The sequence below is a fragment of the Phoca vitulina genome, unplaced genomic scaffold (assembly GCF_004348235.1).
Source record: "Phoca vitulina isolate PV1807 unplaced genomic scaffold, GSC_HSeal_1.0 scaffold21, whole genome shotgun sequence".
NCBI lineage: Eukaryota > Metazoa > Chordata > Mammalia > Carnivora > Phocidae > Phoca > Phoca vitulina.
This window is the reverse complement of record NW_022589724.1, coordinates 19,967,387-19,995,198: the sequence shown is the minus strand read 5'-3', so window position 1 is coordinate 19,995,198 and position 27,812 is coordinate 19,967,387. Positions and strand designations below refer to the sequence as shown.

The window sequence follows — 27,812 nt, the reverse complement described above, 5'->3', positions numbered from 1 at the left end:
ATCTTCAAAATTAAGGTAAGCATCCAAGTTTCATAACCTGCCAAAGATCACTCAATGGGTAAGTACAAAGGGTAGGGCCATGATTTGAATTCAAGTCTGTGAAATTCCAAAGCTCACTCTTAACCGCTGAGAATCCTGACTCTCATCTTTTCCTTCTCTATGTCTACTGAATTGGAAAAGAACAACAAAACAAAATGAACCCCTGCAATTATAATCTGAACTCCTTTCCATTTTCTCAATGCTGATGATTTGCACAGAGAAGATCTTAATAGATATCAAATGCTTCAAAGATTTAAGAAGCTTACCTGCATGTTATCTGTGAGCAATTTCAGGGCTTTGGAAATTATTGAGTCCAGATGCCAAATGATGCCCAAATGTAGCTCAGCATCATTCCAGTCTAACAGCAATTGAAGTAAAGTACTTTGTGTCTGAGACTTTAAGGATAAAGTTTCTTCCTAATCAACCCGAGCTTTTGTCCCAGAATACCTGCTGGCTCCATAGGAAAGCAAGTACAGATTATGTTACAGCTAGAGTGAATCCAGAACAAAGAACAGAGAACACAAACCTATTCAAATGCTCCCAACCTTGTGTACCTCTTGAAACTGATCCCTTGCCTTTATGCTGAATTCCTGGTGAAGTAAGTGTGGGAGTTGAAAGAGCAGTTCCCCTACATCACCCCTCCACACATCATCACACAAGAAGAAATGTCGAACAGTCTGTTTTGGAGTGCTCTCAAGAAACTAAACAATTGGAATAGTTCCTGCTCCCAGGTCTATGCACATGCAAGACATATACTAAACATCAAGGAATACTTGTCATCCCTAATGGGTGCATTTTTTTCTCCCAAAAGAAACATATGGTGAGGTTTGGTTTATGTTTGCCATTTTCCTAGGGCATGAATGTGTAGGAATTATTCCAAACACTGTTTCTACCAGCAAGTTGAAGAAAAGAAACAACACTCAGCATATTTTCATGTTCTTGTCATATAAGCAGTTGTATTGAGCATTCTGTTTTTAGGCAGCGCTATATTTCATCTTTGTCTTTTCACATGTTGATCTTCCTGCCTGCTACTCACAGCATTTTTTCTGGTAATTGTTTAGCCAGGAAAATCTCATTACATTCAAAGTTGGCTATGTTTTCTCAACCACTGTCATGTAATCTTGGAAATTTTTACGAAGTGGGAAAATCTAACCTAAAAAAATGCAAGTGAAAGGAAATTTTTTATACATTCTAAGTTTAGCAATTAAATAGGTCTTGTATTTAATTAAATACAAATCCTATTTTGCAATTTTCATTTCTCAGCTATAAATTTTGTTCCCAGATCTCCTCTTGGCTTCAACTTAGACAGTTTGGTTTCTTTGTCCATGGGAAAGTCAAACAACATTATCTCCAGGCAGCTCTATCTGGGATTTTCACTTTGATTCATCAAACTCCTACCTCACTGGGGTTGAGACACATAGGGGTGCTTGGTTTTCTTAATTATCTTGGCATTGCCTTCCCTTTCATAGAGGTTATCTGATCTGCATACCCCTGTCTTCCTAAATTTTCTTATAATGTTGTCATCAGTCACTCTTTGGCTACAGAGGCTTCCTTTTGCTCTCCCGAGACCTGACTTTCAAGACGTCATACCTGACTTCTACCTCACGTAGTCAAATTTTTATTTCCCATGTTTCAAGTACGCTAGATGAACCCAGGATGCTTGGACCTTTGGCCATTCTCCACCACTAACTGGATATGCGACTGTTTATGGTCTATATAATGTGCTATCTCTTGGACCAGTCTGTTCAACAGGGTAGCCATTAGCCACGTGTGGCTATTTAAATTTAAATTAATTTAAATTGTATTTCCTCAGTCATATTAGGCATTTTCAAGTGTTCAATAGTCGCAAGAGGCTAGTGGCTGCCCTATTAGACGATGCAAATAGAGAATATCATTGCTGAAAAATCCTATCGGATGGTGCTGGTGTAAGATACGAGTGTGTGTATGCGGTTTATGAGCCTTTACAGAGCGACAAGGAGAATTTATGCTCTGAAGGGGGCCTGGGTTGAAATCCTATGATAGCCAGTTACTAAGACTTTAGGCAAGATGCCTTTTGACCTCGATTTCCCTATCTCTAAAAACAGAGCTAATAATAGTAACCACCGTATAGGGCTGCTGTGGGAATTGAGCGCGGTGACATAAAGTGATCAGGATAGTGCCTGGCACATAGGAAGCACAGTTTTAGTTCTTTGACACTTAAAGATTTATGCTTCATCTTTCAGTCCTTGGAAGGATCACAGGAGGAAGGTACTAGAACTACTATGCAGAAGAGGGAAATAAATCCAGAGAGGTTAAATAAGTAGGGCATGGGCACAGCCAGAGTGTTAAGAGCTGGGATTCGAATCTAGATCACCTGACTGTTCTTTCGCTCACCCATCCCCTCACTTGCTTAATTTTTCTCCTTAGCCCTTGCTAAGACTTGCACCATACCTTGTTTAGTTATTTATCTGTCTCCCTCCCCCGCTAGGACGTAAATCCCAGGCGGTCGGGTATTTTTGTGCTTTTGGCTCATTAACCCTATCTCCCAGAACAGTTTTTGGGAAATAATAGGTGGCTCGATGGGTTGTTTGACTTTGGACACGTCTTTGAAATTTTCCTCCCTCTCCTCCGTAAGGAGAGGATAAGAAAAAGTGCCACACAGTGCAAGGACAGATCGGACGAGAGACATTTCCGATACACAGCACGGAAATAAGTTTAGGACAAGGCTCCACAGGTCTAAGTTGTAGTGCGCATGCTCGCCCCCCTCCGCGCTCTTCCCCGCCCGCCCGCTTCCCTCCGGAGGCCGGGGCCGGAAGTGCACCCGCGTCCGCTGGGCGCCGCGGGCGGAGGGACGCGCGGAGATGACGCAGGCAGCACCGGAAGCCGCTCCCCTGTGAGGTTGCAGACCCCGAGCGGCGGCCGCTGGTCCAGGTCTGTATTTGAGGCGGGGCCGGGCCGAGGAGGGGGCTCCCAGGCGCCCGCGCCTCTGCTGACCAGCCGCGCCTCGGGCCGTTTGTCTTTCTTTCCCTGCAGGCGCCATGGCTGCGGAGCGGACCCGGCCGCTGCGAGGCTCTGGCGGCCCGAGCGCGCCTAGTCGGTGTGAGCCCGGCGCGAGGTCCCGGGCCCCGGGGCGCTCGCTCAGGTCAGTGCTGCGCGGAACACGACTCTGGAAGCAGGGGACCTGGGAGCGACGAACGGGTTGAAGGGATCTGGAGTTAATAAGGGATCTGGGGAAATTGAGTCTCGGAGTTACTGCCTCTTAGTTCCTCAGTTTCCTTAGCTGTGAAATGAGTTAACAATGATGTCCCAGGCCTGCCATGACTTTGAAAGATGATGAAGTGTGGCGAGGTGGTTTAAGAAGTACAAAGCGCTGTATTAATGTGAGGGACTGCGCCATAGTTGTGGGTATGCGATGGAAACAGGTGTGTATGTGGGGTGCCGCTTGCAATACAGATAACAATATTAATGCTAAATAATAATGGTAACTGGCGTTTTTTGGAGGCTTACAGTGTGTCGGGTACTGTGCTAAACGCTTTACGTGCATTATCCGACTTAATCCTCACAAAAACCCTTGTAGGGAATGCTGTGCGTGGTTGCATTTTTCAAGTGAAGAGCTTGGACTTGAGATGGGTGAAGTGATTTCCCCAGGGTCACTCAGCAACAAGTGGAGTTGCAGAGCTTGTATTTAACACTATTTGTATTCTTTCCGAGCTGTTTTTATTTATCTTAAAACTAAAGGCGGTTTTAAAGTGAATAGTATATTCACATGGTTTTAAATTCAAGAAAGGGCTCCTCGCGCCTATTCCTTAGCTGTCTAGTTTTCTCTGGAGGCAACCAGTATTACCAGCTTTTTGAATATTCAAAAGATACCAGGCACGTGTATGTTTATAAATACACGCTTTCAAAACCTCTGTACCATAACTGCTGATAATGTTTGATAAGGAAGCAGGGAAGATGAAGCCTCCTCTCCAACAACAAATGTCTTGTTTTCATTCTTAACTAGGCCAGGTCCTGGTAGAGAAGAGGAAAACACATATGCGATGTTCTATCCAGAAGGCTGTCTCTAATAAAACCTAGGGGTATAGGTTTTGTTTTGTTTTGGGAGGGTGGGGGCTGGGAAAGATGTTAAGCAGCTGCTTCCTATGGGGCCCTGGGAAAGTCACTCTACTTCTTAGGCCATAAATTTCCTCATTTATTAGTTAAGGGCAGGAGTACTGATACTTTCTACGAAGTTCTGATAATCAGATGAAGTAGTGTCTATGAGTAGTACTTGAGTCTTTTAAACCAATACAAATATGAGAGTTGCCTAAGGGAATATATGGAGTTAATGGCAGAACTAGAGACCAAACCCAGACCTCCCATCTTCCAGTTTAGGAGTCTTCATCACACCACCCATTTCGGAGCCTTGTGATTGTTAATATTGAGGGCAGAAGGGCAGGTTTAATGTTTAATCTGAATTGGGGGAAAAAGGGCAAGACAGAATGAAGTGTGGGTAGAGACAAAAATGCACCTAGTGGGAAATTCTAGCCTCAAGTCAATAACTGCCCTTAATTATAAAATTAAATCCCAGTAAGCTTGAGCCCTTGAGTTTTTCCTCCATATATTTTAAGCCATTTTAAAGGAAACTTTATGATAAGGATCATAGGGTAGTAAGGGATGTTAGTGGTCCTATCTGTTCCAGCCTTATGGCTACTATAAGCTTTCCTGGCAGGTATTCATGGTGATAAAACTAACAAAAATACCATGTGAGTTAACTTTAGACTGTGTTAAGGATGTCCTTGCCCTATTTCTGATTTTCATAACTCTCAAAGTGAGTAATAGCTTCCATTTTACAGATGACCGAGCTGAAGTTTAGAAGTTGGTCAAAGTTGCCCATGATCCCATAGGAAGTAGCTGAATCAGTAAAAGATTTGACTGACTCCAGAGCATTTTCATTTACCTCATTCTGCCTCTGTTTCTAACTGTCCTTGACTTTCCCAGCAGTGGGAACCTCACACTGTTTTGGAGACAGCCCTTAAATTATTGGAAAGCTCCTGTTGAATTGAAATCCTGCTTCCTGAAGTTGTCCCATTTGGACCTTGTGCTGCCAGTACATGATATTCCTAGAGGCTCTCTAAAAGGGTTCGTTTTAGACCTGTGACCTTAAGAAAGTTCCCTCCAAGTCAGTTGATTTTTTTAGAAAAGTAAAAACTGGTGTTTTTTTAATAGTGCCAAGTTGGGGAAAAAATTATTAGAGGTTAAGAGAATATCTGAATCTCAGAAATGGCTGAGTTTTTTAAAGGTGCTCATTGGAAAGTTTGTCCCATAATCTTGTGTGGTGTCATGAGTACATTAATTTGGCATTCTGTAGATGTCTCTTAGTTGTTGTCAATGGTGGCAACCTGATAACGTTTTCATGGGTATTATAAATTTGCCTTGTAGTCATTTAAATAATAATTCAGCTTCTTATAAGCGGAAATAAGCATTTCTGTGATGGGTGTGTGGATACTTGTGTTTGTGTAGGTGTGAGAGAGGAAGTCTTCCACACTTTTTCACTGTACAAAGTGATTCCTGGGTAGATGTTTTGGTGTATGTTTTTAATTGGCCAGTATTAATTAATTAGCTGTTGTGACATTTTGTGAACGTCCACAAAAAAGGGTTGTTTTGCCTTGCTGTGAGTGGTTTTTTTTATAGTAAAAAATTTCCAGAAATGTTAAAATGTTGTTTGGATTCAGAAGGAGGAGGCTTGTTAGCTTGTTTTGTTGATAAAACTTTTGGTGAACTATTTTTTGGTTGCCAAGTAAATCCTTAAACTAATAAATCCTACCTAGCCCAAACCCGGAGGATTCCAAAATATTATTTTAAAGTTCATTCACTGTTCCCAAAACCAAACTATGAGATAGGAGATGATATGATTGGAAGGTTTGGTTGCTTTTACTCTTTTGTGTCCGATAACATTCTTGCCAAATTTGGTATTGGGAAATTAATGGAAATGATTTTTACTGACCTACATGAACAAAGTTGGAAGATGAGATCTGGCTTTTGATGTAGACCTGACCTAGAAGACATATATGGGAAGGAATTTATTTTCCTCTTCCACATTAATTTGGATATAAATTTTTAAAATTAGTATGGTGGGAGAATAAGTGATCAGATTAGAAGGAAAGATGGTTTTCTTTTTAAATTATGGAAATGTTTAAACATATGGTAATAAAGAGAATAAAAAACCCTCCATGTACCAATCACCAGCACTAACATCTATCAACATATAGCCAACCTTGGGAAAGATGTTTTTACTGATTTGCTTCATTTTTTGTTTTCTTTTCATTAGTTTAGTCCCTTTTGTTAAAAGTGGGTTGACACTTTGACACAGTATGTAATGCTGTATACTTGTAAGGTTTTTTTTTGTTCCGGTTAGTCCTGGAGCAATTTGTCGTTCTCCTAAAGGAGAAGGTGCTGTAATCAGGTAGTTACAGTGCCTCCAGATTTTATGACCAGCTTATGATGCTCCTGGTTGTAGCTGTTGTCAGGGTGAGACAGCTTGATGTGGTTGGAAGAGTACTGATGGTGAGAGCACTGACCTCCAGGCTGTTCTGATGCGATTTTAATGGCTCTGTTGACTACAGGCAAATCACTTACCTTATCTGACTTTTAACTTCCTCCTCTGCAAAGTGGACATGATGCTACCTGGTTTTTTTGGTGTTTTGGAAGCATCAGGATTACTCATTTGACTTACTTGTGCAGGCTTCCTTGACCCTCATTGCTCTGTGTGGCACATGGTTAGGAGTTGTCACCAGCTCATACGAGGCTTATAAAAACTGTGTGAGGCCACGTAAGGCCTATGGTAATTCATGTTCTAACAGGCAGTGCCATAAAGGAAGTAGAAGAACCAGAATACCTGAGCCACATAACTTACTACATATGCTTATTTTTCTTCCCTAAACCCTTTTTGGCTGAACATCTGTTGAAAAGCCAGAAGTCAGTTTTGTGATTTTGGTAACAGGTCAGGCTGTGCCTAGCGTGATAACTAATATATCCAGTTACTGCTCAGGAGACTTGCCTTCTGGTTGTCACATGCTGGTGCTTATTTTTGTGATTTTAGTACCCAAATAGAGTGTGTATTAAGGAAATAGTGTTTTGATGGGGGTGGGGTGGGGAGAAGTATATTATGTAGAATAAACTATTTTATAATGAATGAATACTTTGTAAATCTTTTACTGTGAAGATGCATGTAGCATTTGCTAGACTTCAAAAGGAGCAAGTCACATACACCTACATGAGTCTCACTGACTTGTGTTTCAGAGATCATGATTTATTAAAAGTGTGTTTTCTCAAATGTATTTTCCTCTGTGTGCATGGAAGATTTTCAAATGCAGTATATTAACTGTAAAGTTGTAGTAACTCAGCATAAAGTTGTAATGCCAAGTTTTTTACACTAATTTTCATTTGTTAGCAGTCTTGCTTGAACAGTCTTTTTGAGCAGAACTAATACAATATTTTGATGTGCCACAGGTAAATTTTTCCATAACCTTATGGAGAGAAAGGACTTTGAGACATGGCTTGATAACATTTCTGTTACATTTCTTTCTCTGACGGACTTGCAGAAAAATGAAACTCTGGATCACCTGATTAGTCTGAGTGGGGCAGTCCAGCTCAGGCATCTCTCCAATAACCTGGAGACTCTCCTCAAGCGGGACTTCCTCAAACTCCTTCCCCTGGAGCTCAGTTTTTATTTGTTAAAATGGCTCGATCCTCAGACTTTACTCACATGCTGCCTCGTCTCTAAACAGTGGAATAAGGTGATAAGTGCCTGTACAGAGGTGTGGCAGACTGCATGTAAAAATTTGGGCTGGCAGATAGATGATTCTGTTCAGGACGCTTTGCACTGGAAGAAGGTTTATTTGAAGGCTATTTTGAGAATGAAGCAACTGGAGGACCATGAAGCCTTTGAGACCTCATCATTAATTGGACACAGTGCCAGAGTGTATGCACTTTACTATAAAGATGGACTTCTCTGTACAGGTAAGAGATCCTGGAACGGTTTTGTTGTTTTGCATTTCATAGGGTATAATCTTAGAAACAGAACAAACGACTCCTTAGGCTTGAGGATGGCAAGTATTAATTATATGAGATATCTGTAGTTGCATTCCCCCTTCCCCCATTCCTGAGTGGTTTTACCTCCATTTATCCTCTTTCCTTCCAGGAAACAAATCATTTTTATAAAATTGTATGAGAAGAAAGCTTCAGACATTCTTTTAAATGTGATGTGAATCAGGAAGCTGTAACTATTTTTTTCAGTGCTTTTTCCTTCCATGTACGGTTCTCCATGTTGGTTAAAATTTTTTTTTTTCTGTCAGCAATGTTTTTTGAGAAAAATCAGTGAAAAGGTTGGTGTCTAGACCTAGTGAGTAGTTAGATCATCTTGGAAGAATTACTTAACCTCTCTGTTTTTGTTTCCTTGTCTGTATAATATGGGAAGGGGGGAGGTATTTGTCTTGTGCTGTAAATTCCTGTAGTTCTAAGAATTAGAATCTGAGTTTGGGCATGGAAACAAAGTTAGATATTTTAACCCTAAGCAATTAAGTAACTATATAACAAATAAAATAATCATTAAAATTTGTAATTATGTATATCTTCTAATTATAATGAGCGTATGTTTCTATGCATAATTATAATCAGTGCACATGTTTTAGGCAATACATTTTGATAGGCATTGTAAGTAATTCTTAGGCAATGTCTAGAATGGTTCCAGGCAGTTCTTATCAGTGATCCCAATGCCTATTCACTTTCATTGTATATAATATTTAGGGATACTTGGTGTTCTTTCTTCATTCAAGATAATTCCTTTCTTCTTCTTCTTTTTTTTTTTTTTTTTTTTTAAAGATTTTATTTATTTATTTGACAGAGAGAGACAGCCAGAGAGGGAACACAAGCAGGGGGAGTGGGAAAGCGAGAAGCAGGCTTCCGCTGAGCAGGGAGCCTGATGCGGGGCTCGATCCCAGGACCCTGAGATCATGACCTGAGCTGAAGGCAGTTGCTTAACCAACTGAGCCACCCAGGCGCCCCTCTTCTTTTTTTTTTTTAATATTTATTTATGAGAGCGAGAGAGGGAGCAGAAGCGGGAGGGGTACAGGAAGAGGGAGAGAGAATCTCACGCAGACTCCACACTGAGCGTGGAGCCCCACACACGGAGCTCGATCTCACAGCCTTGAGATCACAACCAAAGCCGAAAACCAAGAGTCAGATGCTTAACCAACCGTGCCATCCAGGCACCCCCCCCCCAAGATAACTTCTAAATAGTGGCCTTTTTTTAATTGCATATACTGTTCCTTTGTGTAAATATGTTATCATTATTTGGCCAATTCAATATTAATGCATATTCAGATTGTTTCTGTTTTTATTAATATTTTTGTTTGCATTTTTTTCCCTTGAATTATTTACTTGGGGCAGAAGCCTCAAAGTAGAATCACAGATCCAGAAATATGAATGATTTTAAAGCTCCTCTTACTGTCCTTCCCAGAGAGATTGAATTGGTGCCATGGCCACAGCAAAGTTTTAAATAACCTGCTTCTCTCTGAGCGTTCCACCAGAATAAATTTTAATATTTTTGAGATGTATGATTTCTCAAGGATATACATTTTCTCATGTGGTGATATATTCTCTGAAATGCTAGACACTTTGCCAGTTTTATAAAATAAACTTTAAGGCATTTCGTGGTTTCATTTGTTTGTCATCCTGAAGTTACTCCATGCTCATGTTATTCCCTGTCCTATAAGCCAGATTATCGGAAAAGCATCATCCGTTCTTTTATATTTTGATGTACTTTCCCATTTGGGGTGATGGCTTTTCTTTGTCCTTTTTGCCTTATGATCAGTGGCAGGTAGTTTTTAAAGATTAAGATGCAGTATTACCTTTGAGATTTGTGCTCATTTGTACTTAGGTAAATACTGGCAGTTGACTCATTTTCAGAACCACATCGAGCTTTAAAAAAAAAAAATTCACATCAAACTTTACTTTCGAAATGCGGTAAAACTTCAGTTACTTGAAGCAGAAGTGAATGGGACACATTCACTGAAATTCTTTAACTACCTGGAAAGTTAATACCTACAATGACTGTGAACCCAACCCTGCATTTTAAGGTTATTTTCTAGGTGGGTCTGTATTTTTGTATTTTTTACTCTGATTAAATTAATCAGGTTTGCATATTGAAAATTATGCTCTATTGAAAATAATCCAAAGCATTAGTTTAATTTTTCTAATAGCATCCCTGGGACCGTAACCAGTGAGAGAAGTATTTGTTATACCAATATACATGTGTTTGTTTCATGCTATTACTGAAGAGCTTGTGTTTTCTCTGTGGTTGAATTGGGAAATTCTGAATTTGGCAGTAAGTTTACAGTGACATCTTTAGATTAGCCCCTTGAACAAGCAATAAAATAGTATTGCCAAAAAGATTGATGGCTCATGCTAAAAATTAACGTAGTATAGTTAGTTAGATAGTTATCCTTCTGCTTAGTTCTGAAATGTTAAGAAAGGAACCTGTTGTGCTTTGTGCCATCCAGTAGGTATTTGTAAAATGAGCTCTATGTGAAAGACAATGTGAGGGCATACATGGATGAATTAGGACAGTTCTTTGCTCAGAGAAAGTACACACTGGGATTAGAAGGTAACCTGATTAAGTAAAAGTCTCCGTGTAGACTGTGCTAATCAGAGAGCACTTGCCCTTCTAGAGAGGGTGTAGTGAATTATTGTCACGTGGGATCTAAGCTTAGAGTGATCGGATCTGATAGAGAATTCCCAAATCTAGATTTCTGTGCAATACTCTGATTTTTTTTTTTTTAGTGTACTGATTTTTAAGTATTATTCACATTTTTAAAATATTATGGTTGGGTCATATTGAGTCTGCAAGCTGCCATATTGTGACCTTGGCTTATAGTTGGTTGAATAAGAAAAATAATAGCTATAAAAGAGGTGTGATCAGGTGATATAGTTGAATTATATGAGGAAAACAAATCATACAGTTGTTCAGAGGAAGGATCGATTTCCTCCATTTGCAAAAATTGAGCAGTATTTATATTGAATCTTAGAGAATGGGTGGATATTAGAGAGATGAGAATAAGCGCTTTCCAGTAGGAAGGTCAGCATTAGCAAAGGTGTGGAAAGGAAAGCATGGAGCATATAGGAAGAAAATAAAGAAAATTCATTTTAGCTGAACTCAGGATATAAGTAGGGACTCTATGAGATTCTTAGAATATAAGCTGAAGAATTGGCTTGAGGTGTATTAGAAAAACCTTAAATATTGGGAACATGAGTTTGGACGATTTTCTGTGAGTAGTAAGAAAAAAATATGAAAGATTTCTGAGCTGAAAAAGGGCCAGTATCAGAGCTGTCTTCCAAGTAGACCAGTGTTTCTTACTTCTGTCAGACCCAGGTCTTCTTATAACATATTTTATAATATTCTCTTACCTTGAAGTAAAATTCATAGAAATAACTTATCTGCACATACACATATTTCAGAAAATTAATGTAATACCTAAACTTTGATCCAGAGCAGAAATTAAAAAGACAGTAATTTAAAGTAGTACACATTAAACGTGTTGTGCTCAAGCACAGCTGTGCTAGAAGACAGAAGTGTAATCAGATGTTTGCACCTATGTATGTACTGTTGTCATGAACATGACAGCTCTAAATGCAGAATGTTGTATTTGTACCATCAGTGATGTGACCTCAAGTGGTGAAAAACTCTTAATAAAGTCCCCAACAAAGCAAAGTACGTTTTTCCTCAGTCTACCTGGTACACTCAGAAAATTTAGAATAAACTCCATGCTTTGTAAAACAGGTCCAAGGCTCAGACAACTAAGAATAAGCTTTTCACTTAGGAATATCAGGCAGCGGGGCGCCTGGGTGGCTCAGTTATTAAGCATCTGCCTTCGGCTCAGGTCATGATCCCAGGGTCCTGGGATCGAGCCCCGCGATGGGCTCTCTGCTCGGTGGGAAGCCTGCTTCTCCCTCTCCCACTCCCCCTGCTTGTGCTCCCTCTCTCGCTGTCTGTCTCTCTGTCAAATAAATAAAATCTTTAAAAACAAACAAACAAAAAAAGGACTGTCGGGCAGAATCTTCACAAGATCATGAAAATACGAGACAATTTTTTTTGTGTACTGTCCCAAACATTCCAGGATGTCTAGCATTTCCAGCCTTTGCTCGATAGAGGCCAGTAATGCCCCTCACCCCCTGCCCCAAAATCATTGTGACAATTGAAATCACCCCTACACATTCCTAATGTTACCTTAGGAGATGATACTACTTCTGTTGAGACCCTCTGACATAGACAAATGTAGAGTTTCTAAATTAAAGTATTAGGGTGTTGCAGTTTAGGTAAGAGTAGATAGATGTAGATTTAGGACAGTAAGGGTAGAGATTTTTTAAAGGAGCAGTTAAATGGAAGAGCAGCCATTGAAATGGAATTGACAGGATTTGGCGATGGATTGAGTATGTGGCGAGGAAAGGGTTGATTTAAAAAATGACTGGGATTTCTAGCTATATATACACCTGGGAAGTTGGTGGTACTAATAACAAGAATAGTAAATGAAGGAATAAATTCGAGAGGGTAGAGGGAGTTCACTTTGGGATGAACTTAATGCAGTTGGATGTGAGTGGAGATTCCCACAAGTACCTGGAAATGCAACATCAGAGCTTCAGGATGTAGCTCAGAACTAGAGGAAAAGGTTGAGGGGTTAGCCACATCACAGCTCTGGCTAGAACAGGGGAATTTAGAAAGGAGATGGAGAGGAAGAAGAATAGATGGAATAGGAAGGAAGGATAGATGGAAGAAGAATAGGATGGATCCTTGAAGAGTATACTTAAGAGGAGGAAGAGGTACAGAAGCAGAATGGTGATGGAGAGTTCCAAGAAGGACATTGAAAATTGCCTGTCTCGAAGAGGCAGGGGCAAATGTTTGTTCATTTGGTCATCAGAGTCACATGCCCCCAAGAGGCAGCTGAGAGCCGAGATCTGATTCTACCAGTTAAATATTTAAGCTTCACTTGATCCGATAGTTTACTCCATTTGAGTTACAGCTCTGTTTTCTGCTTACCTTTTTGTTATGTACCCGTCCCTGTAATTTTTTATATCAAAGTATTATTTTCATCATCTTTCCTGAATTGAGAGGGCTTGTTTTTTCTTTCATATAATGAAAAATAGTGTGCATTTATTTAGTCCCTTTTCATCTCTGGGTTGCATCATTGATGACCTGCTGCTAGTCAGCGCAGCAAACGGGAGTCCACAGGGAAGGTTGAAATAAAACTAAACAGGAGGGGAGAATAATGGCTCCTGAAGGCTTAACAGTGAAGAGTAGACTTGCAACACTATAAAATGGAATTGAAATCAAGCTAATTGTTCTCTGATGTTTTTTTAGGGTGTAAAACTGAATGGCCCAGTGTTTTCATATATAAATGAATTTAAATAATTAGGATAATCTCCCTTTTTTTTTGTTTTTATCAAATTATGGTAAAATATACACAAGATTGAGGAGCCAATCATGCCATTTCCTAAGACATATGGAACACCTAGGCTTATCATTTTAACCATTTTTAAGTGTTGTATAGTTGAGATTATCTAGACATAACTGTCCAGTATAGTGGCCACAGGCCACATAAGGCTCTTGAGCTCTTGAGATGTGGCTAGTCCAAACTGAGATGTGAAATGGGAAATACTCAATGGATTTCAAAGACTTAGAACATAAAATATTTTGTTAATAATTTTTATATTGGTTACATCAAGTTGAAATTATATTTTGATACAGTGGGCTAATGGAATTACGTATTTTTTTACTTTTTAAAGTAAATAGTAGAAAATTTTAATTACATATCTAAATTACTTCTGTGGTTTGTATTATGTTTCTGTTGGACAGCACTGTTTCCAAAGATTTTATTTTTAAGTAATCTCTACACCCAGCATGGGGCTTGAATCCACAACCCCAAGATCAAGAGTCACATGCTTTATCGACTGGGCCAGCCCAGTGCCCCTACCCAGATGATTCTGATGTCTCATATGACCATTGAGGAGCACCAACCAAGTCCTATCCCTTATTTTATAAAGAAGAAACTGAGTCTCTAAATAGAGTGACAACAAATATAATCTTCATTTCAGTATGTTCTCCTAGCGTTTGTCCAGGTTGAAATTCATGCTCTACCCCTTTCATAAGTGGTATTTTTCCATTGTGTGAAACAGTGGCTTTTCACCAGCCCTTAAAGGTAGAATTGTGGCTGGCTTTATTTAGTCATTTTGTCTATTCCAAAACTGGTCATTCGGTGCTTTCCTGCATACGATGTCCTTGTCATAATGACTGTATTTTTTGTATTCTCAAGACGTCTTTATTAATTCTTACTATTACTTTTTGTTATAAAGGTAAGTTGTAAGGCTGATTTAATCATTAGAGTTTTAAATGTAGTTAAAGCTACACCTGAATTATCATCATGATCAGTATAATCTCAGATGCAGAAATAAAACCTACTTTTTTCTGCAGAATCTTAAGAGGCTTTATAAGCTCATTGTTGAGTTGTCATGAATGTCTGGGAATAATTTATCCATGGTTTTCTTAGAGGTTCCTTTACACATTTCAGGATGGCTCAAGGAATTAGCAGTTAGCCTTTGCAGAAGTTAGCCCGTGATCTGAGGCTTATGTTTGACTTATCTTAGAGTAGAATATATTCCAGCAGACAGTTTTACTATTCAGCATTCTTTATTTGCTCAGGGTTGTTGGGTCATGGGTAGGCATGCAAATGTATACATGCAGTCATAGGTAATACCCATCATTTCAAGCTCAAATCAGAAAGCTCATGATAGTCAAAGATTTATGAAATTTTATAAGTGGAAGGACCAAGGGATGCTTTAGTCTAGTACTCCTCTATAGCCTTGGAAGTTAAGGGAAAAGGACTAAACCAGAAAGCTTGCATTCAGTCCCCGTGCTCTTCACACCACTTTGGTGACCCTAAGTGAGTTGTTACCCTCCCCATGCTTCGCTTTTCTCAGCTATGAAGTGGAAATGCTAGAAGAGGGGAAGATGAGGTTCCACTTGAAGAATACCATGGTTTGGGGATTGACTTTCCTTCTTTAGTGTTTGGTTTCTTACTAACCTCCCTGTTTTTCTCTTGAAGGGTCAGATGACTTGTCTGCAAAACTGTGGGATGTGAGCACAGGACAGTGCGTTTATGGCATCCAGACCCACACTTGTGCAGCAGTGAAATTTGATGAGCAGAAGCTTGTGACAGGCTCCTTTGACAACACTGTGGCCTGCTGGGAATGGAGTTCTGGAGCCAGGACCCAGCACTTCCGGGGGCACACAGGGGCGGGTGGGTTGCCCTTTTTCAGGGGTTTCTACAGTTACTTTAACCTCGTTCCTTAAAACCAGGAGCCAAGAATGTGACCCCGTTTTGTTTTCTTTTTGTTTTTAACTTAACCTGCCTTTCCCTCCTCTTTTTTCTTAGTCATAGCAATTAATCCCTTTATTTAAGCTACTCCTGTTTGGAATTTTTTCCTGAATTTTGCTTTTCTTTCGCGCATTTTAAAACTCTTCTATGTACCCTTGTGCTGGGAGGGGGTGGTTCTCCTTATGTGTTTCATTTATACCCTGTTGAACAGTCAGTTCATTTTGCTTTAGTCAGATTCCATACCTCCAAATCGAGCAAGTCCTACACTTGTAAATTCAGTCTACTCTATTTGTAGAATCAGGGCTCAAAATCCTTTGGAGTGACAGTAGTTCTCAGATTGTATGATCCACACATACTATGTTGAATTGGAGCTTGGTTGACAATTGATTAAAATAAACCAGTGCCTAGAGATAAGATAAAGGAAACAGATATGTGAATATTTCCTAATAATTTTATAGTGGCCTAGTGTGCAGAAACTGGTCATTTGAATATAGCTTTTGAGACCTGAGCTGCTAAACTCTCCTGCATTATATTTTGGAGCTTTGTGCAGAAATCATGTTGAGCTGCTTCCCAGCCTCTTGTGCATCAGCTCCCTTCTTCCTTTCCTCCATTTACCCACTGCCTCAGCCTTGGAGAGTCACGTCTGTGATCTTAAGCATCACGTTTTATGAGCAGTCTTCTTGGACTCCCTTCTGCTGTAGGTTTCCCCGATAACCTGTATTTTGTCATAACACTCAGCATACAAATAAGTATGGTAATCTGATTCCTCACCAGGCTATACACGCTAGGAGGACAGGGACCCTGCCTGTCTTGTTCACCCTGAGGTCCTGAGTTCCTTGTATTGTGTCTGGTGCTCAGTAATACTTTGAAGTGAACCTAGCTATTTTGCTGAAAACAATTTTTTCCCCATTTTGTTTGCCATCTTATACATTTTTCCTCAGTCTATTTGTTACCACTTGCTTTTTAGAAATTAATATTGGAAGATGTATGATTTAGTATGGTATATATTAAATTGAGTGTACTGTTCTGTATGTCAGGATGTACATTGACTTCCAGGTGATTTTATACCTGATCAACTTCAAGAGCTCTGCTCAAAAAATTTCCTCCTTGCTGTTCCTTGGACATTGCTATGGCTTTTCCTAACTCCATGCCTTTGCTGTTCCCTCTACCTGCAATATTCTTTCTTTTCTTGACAAACTCTACTCATCCTTCAGGGCCCATCTCCAATATCGCCTCTTCCCTGAAGTCCTCCCTGATACCCCTGGGCAGAGTTAGTCATTCTCCTTGGTGTTTCCCTAGCAAGAGGTAAACATTTAATTTTTTTGGACTCCTCCTTCACCCTTCACTTAGTTCCTTAAGGAAAAGCCCAGTGTCTTCATCTCTGGGTCCCCAGTGTTCCTTTAGAGTTTGGCAGGCATTTAAAAACAAATATTTGAGTACTTGCTATAGTCAAGCACTGTTTTAGGTGCTGGGGGTACACCCGTGAAGAAATTCAGATAGTTGGAGAGAATGGCTTAAGTCTGACCTTTGAGATACTTGTGTGTGTTTTGTTTTTCTCATTACACTGGCTTTTCTTGATTATGGGTGTTGTTTTCTTGATTATGGGTATTATTCTCGACATTTTGTCTCATTGTGATGAATAGTGCAAATCTGAGTAGGGCCACCTTTGTATGTTGTATTTTCCCTGCATGAGCTGGATTAGTTTTGTGGCGTGTCAGGCAGGCAGGCCTGAGTGGGAATGCCATTATCTCCAGCACTGGTTTTACCTCTCACTTCGAAGCTAGCACACGTATAAGGGATTCTGTTATTCCAGGGACGTTCCATCCTTAGAATAATAAGCTATAATAATAACAAGAATTTTGAAATGGATATATTTTTTATCATAAAATTCTTAGTTGAGTAGCACCATTCTTATAGTATCTCTGGTTGAGAAATTATACAATTGGTTAGCTAGGGAGAATGAACGTGATTGAACTCTATTATGAAAGACCCTCCCAGGGGCATGTGTTAACTTTGTGTATGTTATATATACTAGTGTTTAGCGTTGACTACAATGATGAACTGGATATCTTGGTGAGTGGCTCTGCAGACTTCACTGTGAAAGTATGGGCTTTATCTGCTGGGACGTGCCTGAACACACTCACCGGGCACACGGAATGGGTCACCAAGGTAGGAAGACTTAAAGAAGAAATCTCCTTGACATCAGGCTTTGTAGGGGTGAGGGAGCTGGGGGTGGGGTGGAGGATGCTAGGTGCTTTCTTGTAAGTGGTAGGTGAGCCGTAAGATGGAGCACATGTACCCACAATGCACGATGGCCTGCAACAGTGACCAGCCAAGTAAAAGACACTCGGTAAATAGTTTAACAAATGAATGACTTATGGACGTGGAAAAATGCCCACAGTGTATTCGGTGGGTAGAGGGAGCAAATAAACAGGTCATAGACAAAAAACTACATTGTAGAGTCTGATAGCAGTTTCTGAACAAATGTGTTATGCACCAAAATGTTATAGTTTATTATTACTTATGGAATTGTAGGTGCTTTTTTCCCTTTAGGATAAGCATATTTCTTTTTTAATCAGGAAAGCAATTTTCACCTTGAAAAAATAATGATTGCAAGAAGTGGAATAAAGAAAAACGTATGGGATCTTTAAAAGAATATTGTGGTGTTTTCTCATTTTCAAAAAAAGGTGGCTGTGAGGATCAAATGCAGTATTAATCATGGGAATGTCATGCAGAAACATGAGCTTCCCATTCCTTTCCTGAGCTTCCCATTCCTTTCTGTGCAGGACAGAGGATACAGGAGTGAGCAAAACAGACCCAGGCTTGACATAGACATTAGCCCAGTAGGAGAAATAGTTATTAAACAGTAATTTCGCAAATAAATGTACAGTTGCAAATGGTGTTAAGTGCTTTGAAGACAAAGTGCGGTGCTCTGTGAAAAAGTCTCGAAGGTATCTAGTTTAATTCATTCAGGGAGAGCTTGAGAGAAGGGACAAAACATGAAGAAGAAATTGGAGGTAGCTGGATAAAGAGTAGTGGAGTGTTTCAGAGTGCACAGTATGTGCCCAGGCCCTGGGGTGGGAAGGATCCTAGAACATTTGATGGCCTGAAGGCCAGTGGAGCTGTGTTGTGGTTGGGGGCGGTATGGGAGAGGTGGCCATCATGTAGACCTTCCTTGGCCATGTTAAGGATTTGGTTGTCATACGTGTAGTAGGAAACAGTTGAGTGTTCTGAGCAAGGAGCTGTGTGATTTATGTTTTAAGAAAATAACTGCTAAGTAAAATATGGATTGGAGTTGGGCACAAACAGACCGACGGAGGCCAAGTAGGCTTTTGCAATAATCTAAGCAAAAGATACCTGTGGCTCGGACCCAGGTGGCAGGGAAGAAAGAGAAGATCATGCATGAAAGATATGTCTTTAGGGGAAAGCCAGCTGAACTTACCGACTCATGGGGAACAAAGAAGGAGGAATAAGAGCCTCCCAGTGGGTTTTAGGTCAGGTGGGTGAATGTGTTTTTCTGAAATAGGCGGAGCTAAAAGGACAGTTGGTGAGAAGATCAATAACACCACTAAACTGTACACTTAAAATAGTTGAGAATAGTACATTTTATGTTAATGTATCTTTTATCACAGTTCTGTATTGGGCACATTGAATTATTTAAATGGAAAAGTTACATAAGACAATTTGGTGTTATGTTAAAAACATTGGACTTGGGGCCAGGACACTGTGATGCCTTAAGACAAGTCACTCGTCCCTTCAGGGCCTGAGTTTTATCTGTTAAATGTTCTTGTGAATTCTGAATGAGATGATGGGACAGGACCCAGCAGGGCATCTGTGTGTAGTACGTCTGTCAGTTTCAGTTGAATCTGCAACCCAGACTTCTGAAGAAGTGAGCTTGGCCTCCCTCTCACTTGGTGCTGACTTACTACAAAAATAACTAGCCCCTAAATGTTTACAGACTATCCCAAGTGCTAATGGAATGTTAGCTTTTATTATATCATCATCATCCTCATTTAATTGTTTTATTTTCATTGCAGTTATGAGATATAATACGTGCCTCATCCCCTATTTTAAAGATGAGGAAGTTGAGAAACAAAGATGCTAGCTGGTCTTGCCCAAGGTTGCAGAGTCAGTATATGGCAGATTCTGGTCCCAAGTCCAGTGCTTTTTCCGTTACAATGCATGTGCTCAGGAAAACCGATCATTCGTATCTGCTTCTAGGTCTATGGGCTGTTTTCTTTCCTGTTCCTCACATTTTCTGTAAAGTCACATTTTACAGTTTTTAAAATCATTCCTAATGTTTGCTTCCAGACTAAAGTGGAAATTAAATGCTGCCAACATTAGACAATTTTAGATCCTACTGACAATGTAGAGAATCTGGTTGTACTAACTAGAGGCTACTGTGGTCGTAGCATTATAGCTTCGCTCTTCTAGCATACCATCTCATTTCAGGCTCTTCTTCATATTTTAATTTTTTAAAAAAAGCAATATAGAAATCATTTTAAATGGATCATTCTGAAACATGGATGTTTATATTTCTAGGTGGTTTTGCAAAAGTGTAAAGTCAAGTCTCTTTTGCACAGCCCTGGAGACTACATACTCTTAAGTGCGGACAAATATGAGATCAAGGTGAGGTTTTCTCCTCCATTAATTCGCCTCATCAAAGGAAAACTGGCAAATACAAGAAAATTAAAATGGTGTAGCACAGGGGGAATATTTCAAGCGAAGCAGGAATGTCTTAGTATAAGCCATCTTAAACTCCTTGGAAAGAGAATTATTATTTCTATGTATGAAGCAGTTTCTTTTCTTTTTTAAGATTTTATTTATTTATTTGTCAGAGAGAGAGACTGAGGACAAGTGGGGCGGAGGGGAGCAGCATTTAGAGGGAGAAGCAGGCTCCCGCTGAGCAAGGAGCCTGATGCGGGACTTGATCCCAGGATCCTGGGATCATGACCTGAGCTGAAGGCAGACGCTTAACCGACTGAGCCACCCAGGTGTCCCGTATGTACGAGGCAGTTTCTACCCCTGATTTGTAAATGAAGAAAAAAAGATCCACAGAAATTTATCTTCACATTCTGTTTTCTTAAGACCCATATCTCATACCCTTTTAATTCTCAGACCTAAACTATGAAAACATAAAAATTTACTTGTGTAATAAAAAAAAACAATTTGCAAAAACTTTACAGAGCACTCTTACATATGTTCTTAGTGCATTTTTAAAACTATTCCATGTGGGTAGGTATCTTCATTGTGGGAACTGAGGTTCAGAGAGGTTAAGTATTTTATCTGAGATCACGCAGTACATACATGTAGCATCAGAGCTTGAACCCATGCCTGTCAACTATAAAACCTGTGGTCTTTCCAATTTACTTCACTTTTTATCTGGCTTCGGCAAACACAAATCACATTGTTTAAGGACAAGCTTTTCTATGGTGATGTGATTTGTCATCTTCCCTAATTTTCTTTTATCTGTAGATTTGGCCAATTGGAAGAGAGATCAACTGCAAGTGCTTAAAGACATTGTCTGTCTCTGAAGATAGGAGTATCTGCCTGCAGCCAAGACTTCATTTTGATGGCAAATACATTGTCTGTAGTTCGGCACTGGGTCTCTACCAGTGGGACTTCGCAAGTTATGATATTCTCAGGTAATGTTTCTTTGAGCCTTCACCTATGACAGTCTGTTCCTGTTTAGTTTTTTGTTGTGGTTTAATAGTAAAGACCAGACTAAGTATTTGGATAAACCAGTCAGTAGCTTGAATCTGGGAAATGTTATAAACAGAGTTATATGCTGAAAATCACACACATAAAAAATATTTTAGAGGCAATTATTACAGAGTTTTATGCTAGAGCTTAGAAGATGTAGGTTCTAATCTCTTCCCCTTACTGTGTCACTTCCCTTTTCAGAATTGAACATGCTGGGCAACCCTCTTGGGTTCTCTCTCTCTTCGGGAGCTTTTTATTAGCCCTCAATAAACTTTGCCCACCAAAAAAAAAAAAAAAAAAAGAATGTGCTTTTCCGGAAGATGAGGGGCTTGGATGAAGAGATCTTTCAGGTCCCCTAGTTCTGATACATTTTTTTTTTAATATATTTTTTTAAGATTTTAGACCGATAATGTGTATTTAGTAAAATAGTGATATATTTATAAAGTTTCTTATTTTAATTCCAGTATAGTTACCACTGTAGTATTATTAGTGTCAGATGTACAATATAGTGATTCATCACTTCCGTATGTCACTCAGTGCCCCTCATGACAAGTGCACTCCTTAATCCCCATCACCTATTTCACCCAACCCCCCCACCCACCCACCTTCCCTCTAGTAACCATCAGTTTGTTCTCTATACTTAAAAGTCTGTGTCTTGGTTTGTCTCTCTTTCTCTTTTCTCCCCCCCTTTGTTTGTTTTGTTTCTTAAATTCCACATATGAGTGAAATCAAATGATATCTCAGACTTATTTCGCTTAGCATTATACTTTCTAGCTCCATCCATGTTGTTACAAATGGCAAGATTTCATTTTTTATGGCTGTTTAATACTCCAGTGTGTGTGTGTGTGTGTGTGTGTGTGTGTGTGTGTGTACACCACATCTTTATTCATCTGTTGATGGACACTCGGGCTGCTTCCGTATCTTGGCTATTGTTAATACTGCTGCAGTAAACATTAGGGTGCATGTATCCCTTTGAATTAGTGTTTTGTATTCTTTGGGTAAATACACAGTAGTGCAATTACTGGATTGTAAGGTAGTTCTCTTTTTTAACTTTTTGAGGAAACTCCATACTGTTTTCCACAATGGCTGCACCAGTTTGCATTCCTACTGACAGTGCAAGAGGGTTCCTTTTTCTCCACATCCTCACCAACACTTGTTATTTCTTATGTTTTTGATTTTAGCCATTCTGACAGGTACAGGGTGATATCTCATCATGGTTTTTTGTTTTTGTTTTTGTTTTAGATTTTATTTGAGAGAGAGAGAGAGCGTGAGTGAGCATGAGCAGGGAGAGGGGCAGAGGGAGGAGCAGACTCCCCGCTGAGCAGGGAGCCCAATGCAGGACTCGATCTCAGGACCCTGGGATCATGACCTGAGCCAAAGGCAGATGCTTAACCCACTGACCCACCCAGGCACTCCTCATCATGGTTTTGATTTGCATTTCCCTGATGATGAGTGATGTTGTATATCTTTTCATGTGTCCATTGGCCATCTGTATGTCTAGTTCTGATATTTTAAGTTCTACTTCCTGGTCAGTGGAATTCTGCATTGAGGGATCAAGTGCCTTCTGTTGACTAGTAGAAAGACAGAGGTATTTATAGAAAAATAAAACTCACAGGGTTTTTTCCTGGTCCATGGCCAAATAATTTTGTGATTCATTGCATACCTTAGACCCTTCTTGGAGATTGATGGTATCTGTAAGCATGTTGGAGGCTAATGGAAGCCAGTGCTATATGGTGGCTAAGAGAAATTATTTTGGTGGGGCATCTAGGTGGCTCAGTTGGTTAAGCATCTGAACTCTTGATTTTGGCTCAAGTCATGATCTCAGGGTTGTGAGATCGAGTCCCATGTCAGGCTCCACTCAGTGCATGGGGCCTGCTTGAGGATTCTCTCTCTCCCTTTCCCTCTGCCCCTCCACACACCCCCACCCCGGACATGCATGCTCTCTTTCTCTCTAAAAAAAAAAGAGAGAGAAATTATTTTGGTGATAATCCTTGATTTAAAACCGGTGCGACCTCCTGTAAATTGGAGGATTTTATGTAAGTTTCTTAACCTTTCTGTGTCTCAGTTTCCTGATCTGGAAAGTGAAGATCAAATGAAGTACCTGTAATGAGGACCAAGCACAGGACCTGGCCGATCTTTATTACTAATAGCTCTGAGAAGCCCTACATAAAGAAGCCTGCTTGAATTCATTTAACCTACTGTACCTCTCACTTGTACTTTTTTTTGAGGAACACCTCTTTTACCATCTCACAGAATTAGTGTTCTGCGGCATGGTTCAGGAAATGCTGACTTGGAGTAGTACAGAAAATTGAACGTTCTCATCGTTGTTTTTATGCATGACTGTTTGAGGTCAGCTGTATGGTATCTGTCATACTAGCCAGCAGGACTTTGGCGGGTCCTGTCTCTCTGGTCATACAGTTATAACCCCTTTTATGTCTTCCTGGAATCAGACCTACATTACTAACCAATTAAGATTCCAAACTGTCAGAATCATTTCTAGATATGATTGATAATTATGCTTTGAGAAAAAAAAGACTGGAATAGATCCCAGAAAACATTAGTCTAAGCAGGGAGACTGCTTTTTGTTTTATAGATGGGGAAAATGAAGCCAAGAGCAGGTATGGGCCTTGCCCAGCATCCCACAGCTCATCCTAGTCCTGCATCCAACCATCTGTCTGTCCATCTATCTGTCTGTCCATCCATCCATCCTGGCATCATCCAGCAGTCATATGCTTAAGGTACCAGCAAGCCAGAGAGAAGGAACTTTTGAAAGAACTTGATACTTCGCAAAAATCCAAGTAGTCACCGTGGGAAAATCAGACCTTTTATAGTTTAGTATTGTGTTTGTTTGTTTGTTTTTAAAGATTTTATCTATTTGAGAGAGAGAGCATGAGCTGGGTGAGGGGCAGAGGGAGAAGCAGACTCCCCACTTGAGCAGGGAGCCTGATGTGGAGTTCGATCCCAGGACTCCAGGATCACGACCTGAGTTGAAGGCAGACGCTTAACCAACTTAGCCACCCAGGCATCCTTTATTGTTCAATTAAGGCTTGGATGGGAGGGATGCAGAAGTAAGGTGGAATAGAGGTATCATCATCTTTTTAATGCTTTGAGTTTCTAAAGGTTTTAATTTGATCCTGCATCTACCTTTCTCACGTATGTATTTTTCTTACTCTGAGTGGAGTGTAGAGAGTCCAGAGAGCCAGATGAAACTTGTGTTAATTTTGGGGATTTGGGTACACTAGCTTTGAGCAATAAATCTGCAGAATTGTTTGCTGCCAGGAAGTGTTAGATTCAGATTTCTTGGAAAGGGGGACGTTTTATCTTTTGCCTCCTCCCCACTTCCAGCAACAGAAATAAACCAGCCTCTTTTGAAATCTTAGTGCAACTCCTTTGGCCTCAGTTGCTAAGATCAGATAGGGCTACTTAGGCTTTGAAGCTAACTGAAAAGAAGCAAAGCGCAAATGGTAGCATGTTGCTCAATAAATCTAAGATATGATGCAATCTCTGGAGCTGAGTTATCTTAGTATAGCAAGCAGGGTTATTTAAGTTCAAGGGCCCAGACTGCATAGCAGGGATGTCTGTTTACAGTTCTAAAGTAATCAAAGTTAAAGGGGCAACGAGCCTGTCAAGACCTGTATTCTCCTCTGCAACATATTTTTGCTTCAGTCTTTGGAGTTGGCTCATCTTCACCAGGCTTAAGTCCTATCCCCAGCCACCCAGTTATCTAAGTTCTGATTATTTCCTGCTTTGCGTCGGTGACGTGGGACTTACTAGACTTTCTTGCTGTTTTCCCAGTTTCCTTTGGATTTGCTTTGTAGGAGTTTTTATGTGCCCATGTTCATTGCACCACTGCTGCATTCATTAGCAGGTAGTTATTGAGCATTACCTGTGTTTAGGTATTGGGATCTACACTGGGAGCCTGTAGAGATACCACACTGGTGGAAATTACTAACCCGCAGAAGGGAAGATTGACATTAAATAGCTAATTACCTAGGGATGTTTTCGTGGTTGGGCTGAGGGCCACACTGTGTGTAGTACTTCGAGACCCCACCCAGTTGAGAAGTAAGGGAAAGCTCTTTGAAGAAGAGGTTTGGGCTAAGCTCCGAAGGATGACTATCTGCATTAACTAAGTGCCAGCAGTGGGTGTGCAGTAAGGAGCATTGGACGCCAAGAAACCAGTCTGTTCAAAGGCCCTGAGACTGAAGGAGCCTGGTGCTGGAGATGTGAGTGCAGTAGAGAGTCCTAAAGGGTTTAAAGTTAAATGAGGTGGTAATAGGATTACACTTTAAGGTGAGATTAGCTGATTGAAAGGGGCCGAGAGTAGATGTGGGGAGACCAGTTGGAACTGTTGGCAGCAGTGCAGGCAAAAGAGACAAATTGGATCAGAGTCGTGGCAATTTAGATAATAGTGAATGAAGTAGGAGAAAATTTAAGAGGTAAAATCGATAGATGGTAGTGATTGAATTTGTGGCTTGAATAAGGAGGAGAGTTGGAGGATTGCCATGTTTCCTAGCTTGAGCAACTGGGTGAAAGAGCAAGCCAGGAAGTAAGGAGGAGAAACAGGTTTGGCCAGCAAGTTCGGTTTGGGACGACTTGAGTGTGAGGAACAGGTCTTTTTCATGACTAAATCCCCTCCCTTCCTAATGTGAGGTGAAGTCTGCTTGGCTGTAACTCTTTGCCTTGGACCTAGTTCTCTGTCCTAGAGCTCGTCATATCTGGCCTCATACATCCTTCACTTTGTATTTATAGGTGATGATCAGCTGTAGTTTCCCTGTCCCTGCGAATTCTTTTTCTACCCCTCTCAGCTGATCTCCTTCACCTGTTCCTTATTTGTCCTGGTAACCAGGCCACGCCCGTTCTGGTTGACCTCTTAGATAGTAGTGTCCTTGTTGAAACTCGGGTTAACCGTCACGGGACCTGGACCTGTTGTCCCAGAGCACAATTTGCATATCCTTCTCTTGTAGCTCTTCTAGTGCCTCCAAAGAGGACATCAGCTTTTCTTGTCAGCCTTTTGCCTCACTAAGTGTGCAGACAACAGACTATGTGGTTTTGTTTTTGTTTTTCATTTATGCTGCTGTTTGGCTGGATCTCTCCCATTTCTCTGTGCCTTTGTCATCAGCATCTGGGGAAAGTGAAGGCTGTCTGTCCTCCCACTCCCCGAGTTTTCTGTAACAACTTCTGACACATTTATTATTAATGTTTCTGGATTATTTAGGAACACTTCAGTCTTTCAGCCTCTACTGTTTTTAGAGTTTGCGACCTGCTGAATAGACTAGTATGTGAGTCACTTGGTTAAGAGGCTCCCCTAGGCCAGTATTCTAGATTTGATGAATCCATCTTTTTACCTGGTAGTAAGAGTGATTGCATCCCAGTTCTTACTGGTAACTGACCAGTTGTGAATCCTTAGACAAAGTATGTATGCCAGCTGGACTTGAGTTTTCACATCTTGGAAATGAGATGTTAAGTGAGATAATCTGTAAGATCCTTTTCAGCCTTGGGCATTTTGTGCTTTCAGAAATGTTCATCAGATGCCTCCTTTCTCCTTATGTGCCTGTGCTATCATGTCATTGTGAAGGGTTTTTCCCTCTTCCCCTTTCTTAAGGAAGCCTAGTTTTTTGTCTGTTCCATTTTATGGAAAACTTTCATTTAACTCTCTAAATTTTCTTGAATTTGCATTGTTTTTCTATGTCTCCAGAAAAGATTACAGTGGCAGAAACAGAAGTAAAGTTGCCTTCTGGTTCATATTTCCTAACTCTCGTCTCTGTAGGGTCATCAAGACTCCTGAGATAGCTAACTTGGCCTTGCTTGGCTTTGGAGATATCTTTGCCCTGCTGTTTGACAACCGCTACCTGTACATCATGGACTTGCGGACAGAGAGCCTGATTAGCCGCTGGCCTCTGCCAGAGTACCGGAAATCAAAGAGAGGCTCGAGCTTCCTGGCGGGCGAAGCATCCTGGCTCAATGGACTGGATGGGCACAATGACACGGGCTTGGTCTTTGCCACCAGCATGCCTGACCACAGTATTCACCTGGTGTTGTGGAAGGAGCACGGTTGATGCCACGAGCTGACCACTGCTGACTGACTTTGGGTGCCGGGGCTGCGGGTTTTCAGTGCAACCTCTCTGGCAGCCGACTGCATGAACCAAAGTTCTCACCTAATGGTATCATCGCGCAATGCACAATCATTTATCTGTGTTTGCCAGGGGGCAGGGCTCGGGGCGGGGGAGGGCTTGTTTTCTTGACACACAGCACAGCATGCTAATGGGGTACACCATTGACTTCATTTGTACTTAGTTACGTTGGTCAGTATAAGAGGATGCATTTGGGGTTCATCTTTCTTGAATATTGGTTTTCAGTAAAGAAGGTTAAATGGTTCATTAATCTGCTAATTGGTTGCCTATAAAAACACATTCAGTCTATTAAAGCTTCTTACCATCGCCTTTTTTTCTTTTGAAGTTGAAGCAAAGGTGCTATGATGTTCCAGCAACTTCTCTCATGTGGGGTTTAGCTTTTATAACCGCCAGTGTTATAAAGACCACTGAGTCCTGTGACATTCATGAACTCTCCACCAAATGCCAGTTCTAAAGAAAGTTTGTCTTCCAGGGCAAATCAAGTTCTATAAATTGATTGTTCACAACACATTCTAAACCCTAGTACCTGGCAGAGTCAAGGTTGGCTGTGTCT

At 40.5% G+C, this 27,812-nt stretch overlaps 1 protein-coding gene across 1 annotated transcript; it reads left to right on the top strand.

The window, feature by feature from the left end:
- Positions 1-2,862: 2,862 nt before the first annotated feature.
- On the top strand, positions 2,863-27,547 carry FBXW2 (F-box and WD repeat domain containing 2). Its single transcript, XM_032418359.1, has 8 exons — positions 2,863-2,949; positions 3,052-3,160; positions 7,510-8,019; positions 15,153-15,347; positions 17,461-17,594; positions 19,968-20,054; positions 20,901-21,070; positions 26,896-27,547. Exons 3-8 carry the CDS (start codon positions 7,530-7,532, stop codon positions 27,182-27,184), a joined length of 1,365 nt encoding a protein of 454 aa, XP_032274250.1. The 5' UTR covers positions 2,863-2,949; positions 3,052-3,160; positions 7,510-7,529; the 3' UTR covers positions 27,185-27,547.
- Positions 27,548-27,812: the final 265 nt, after the last annotated feature.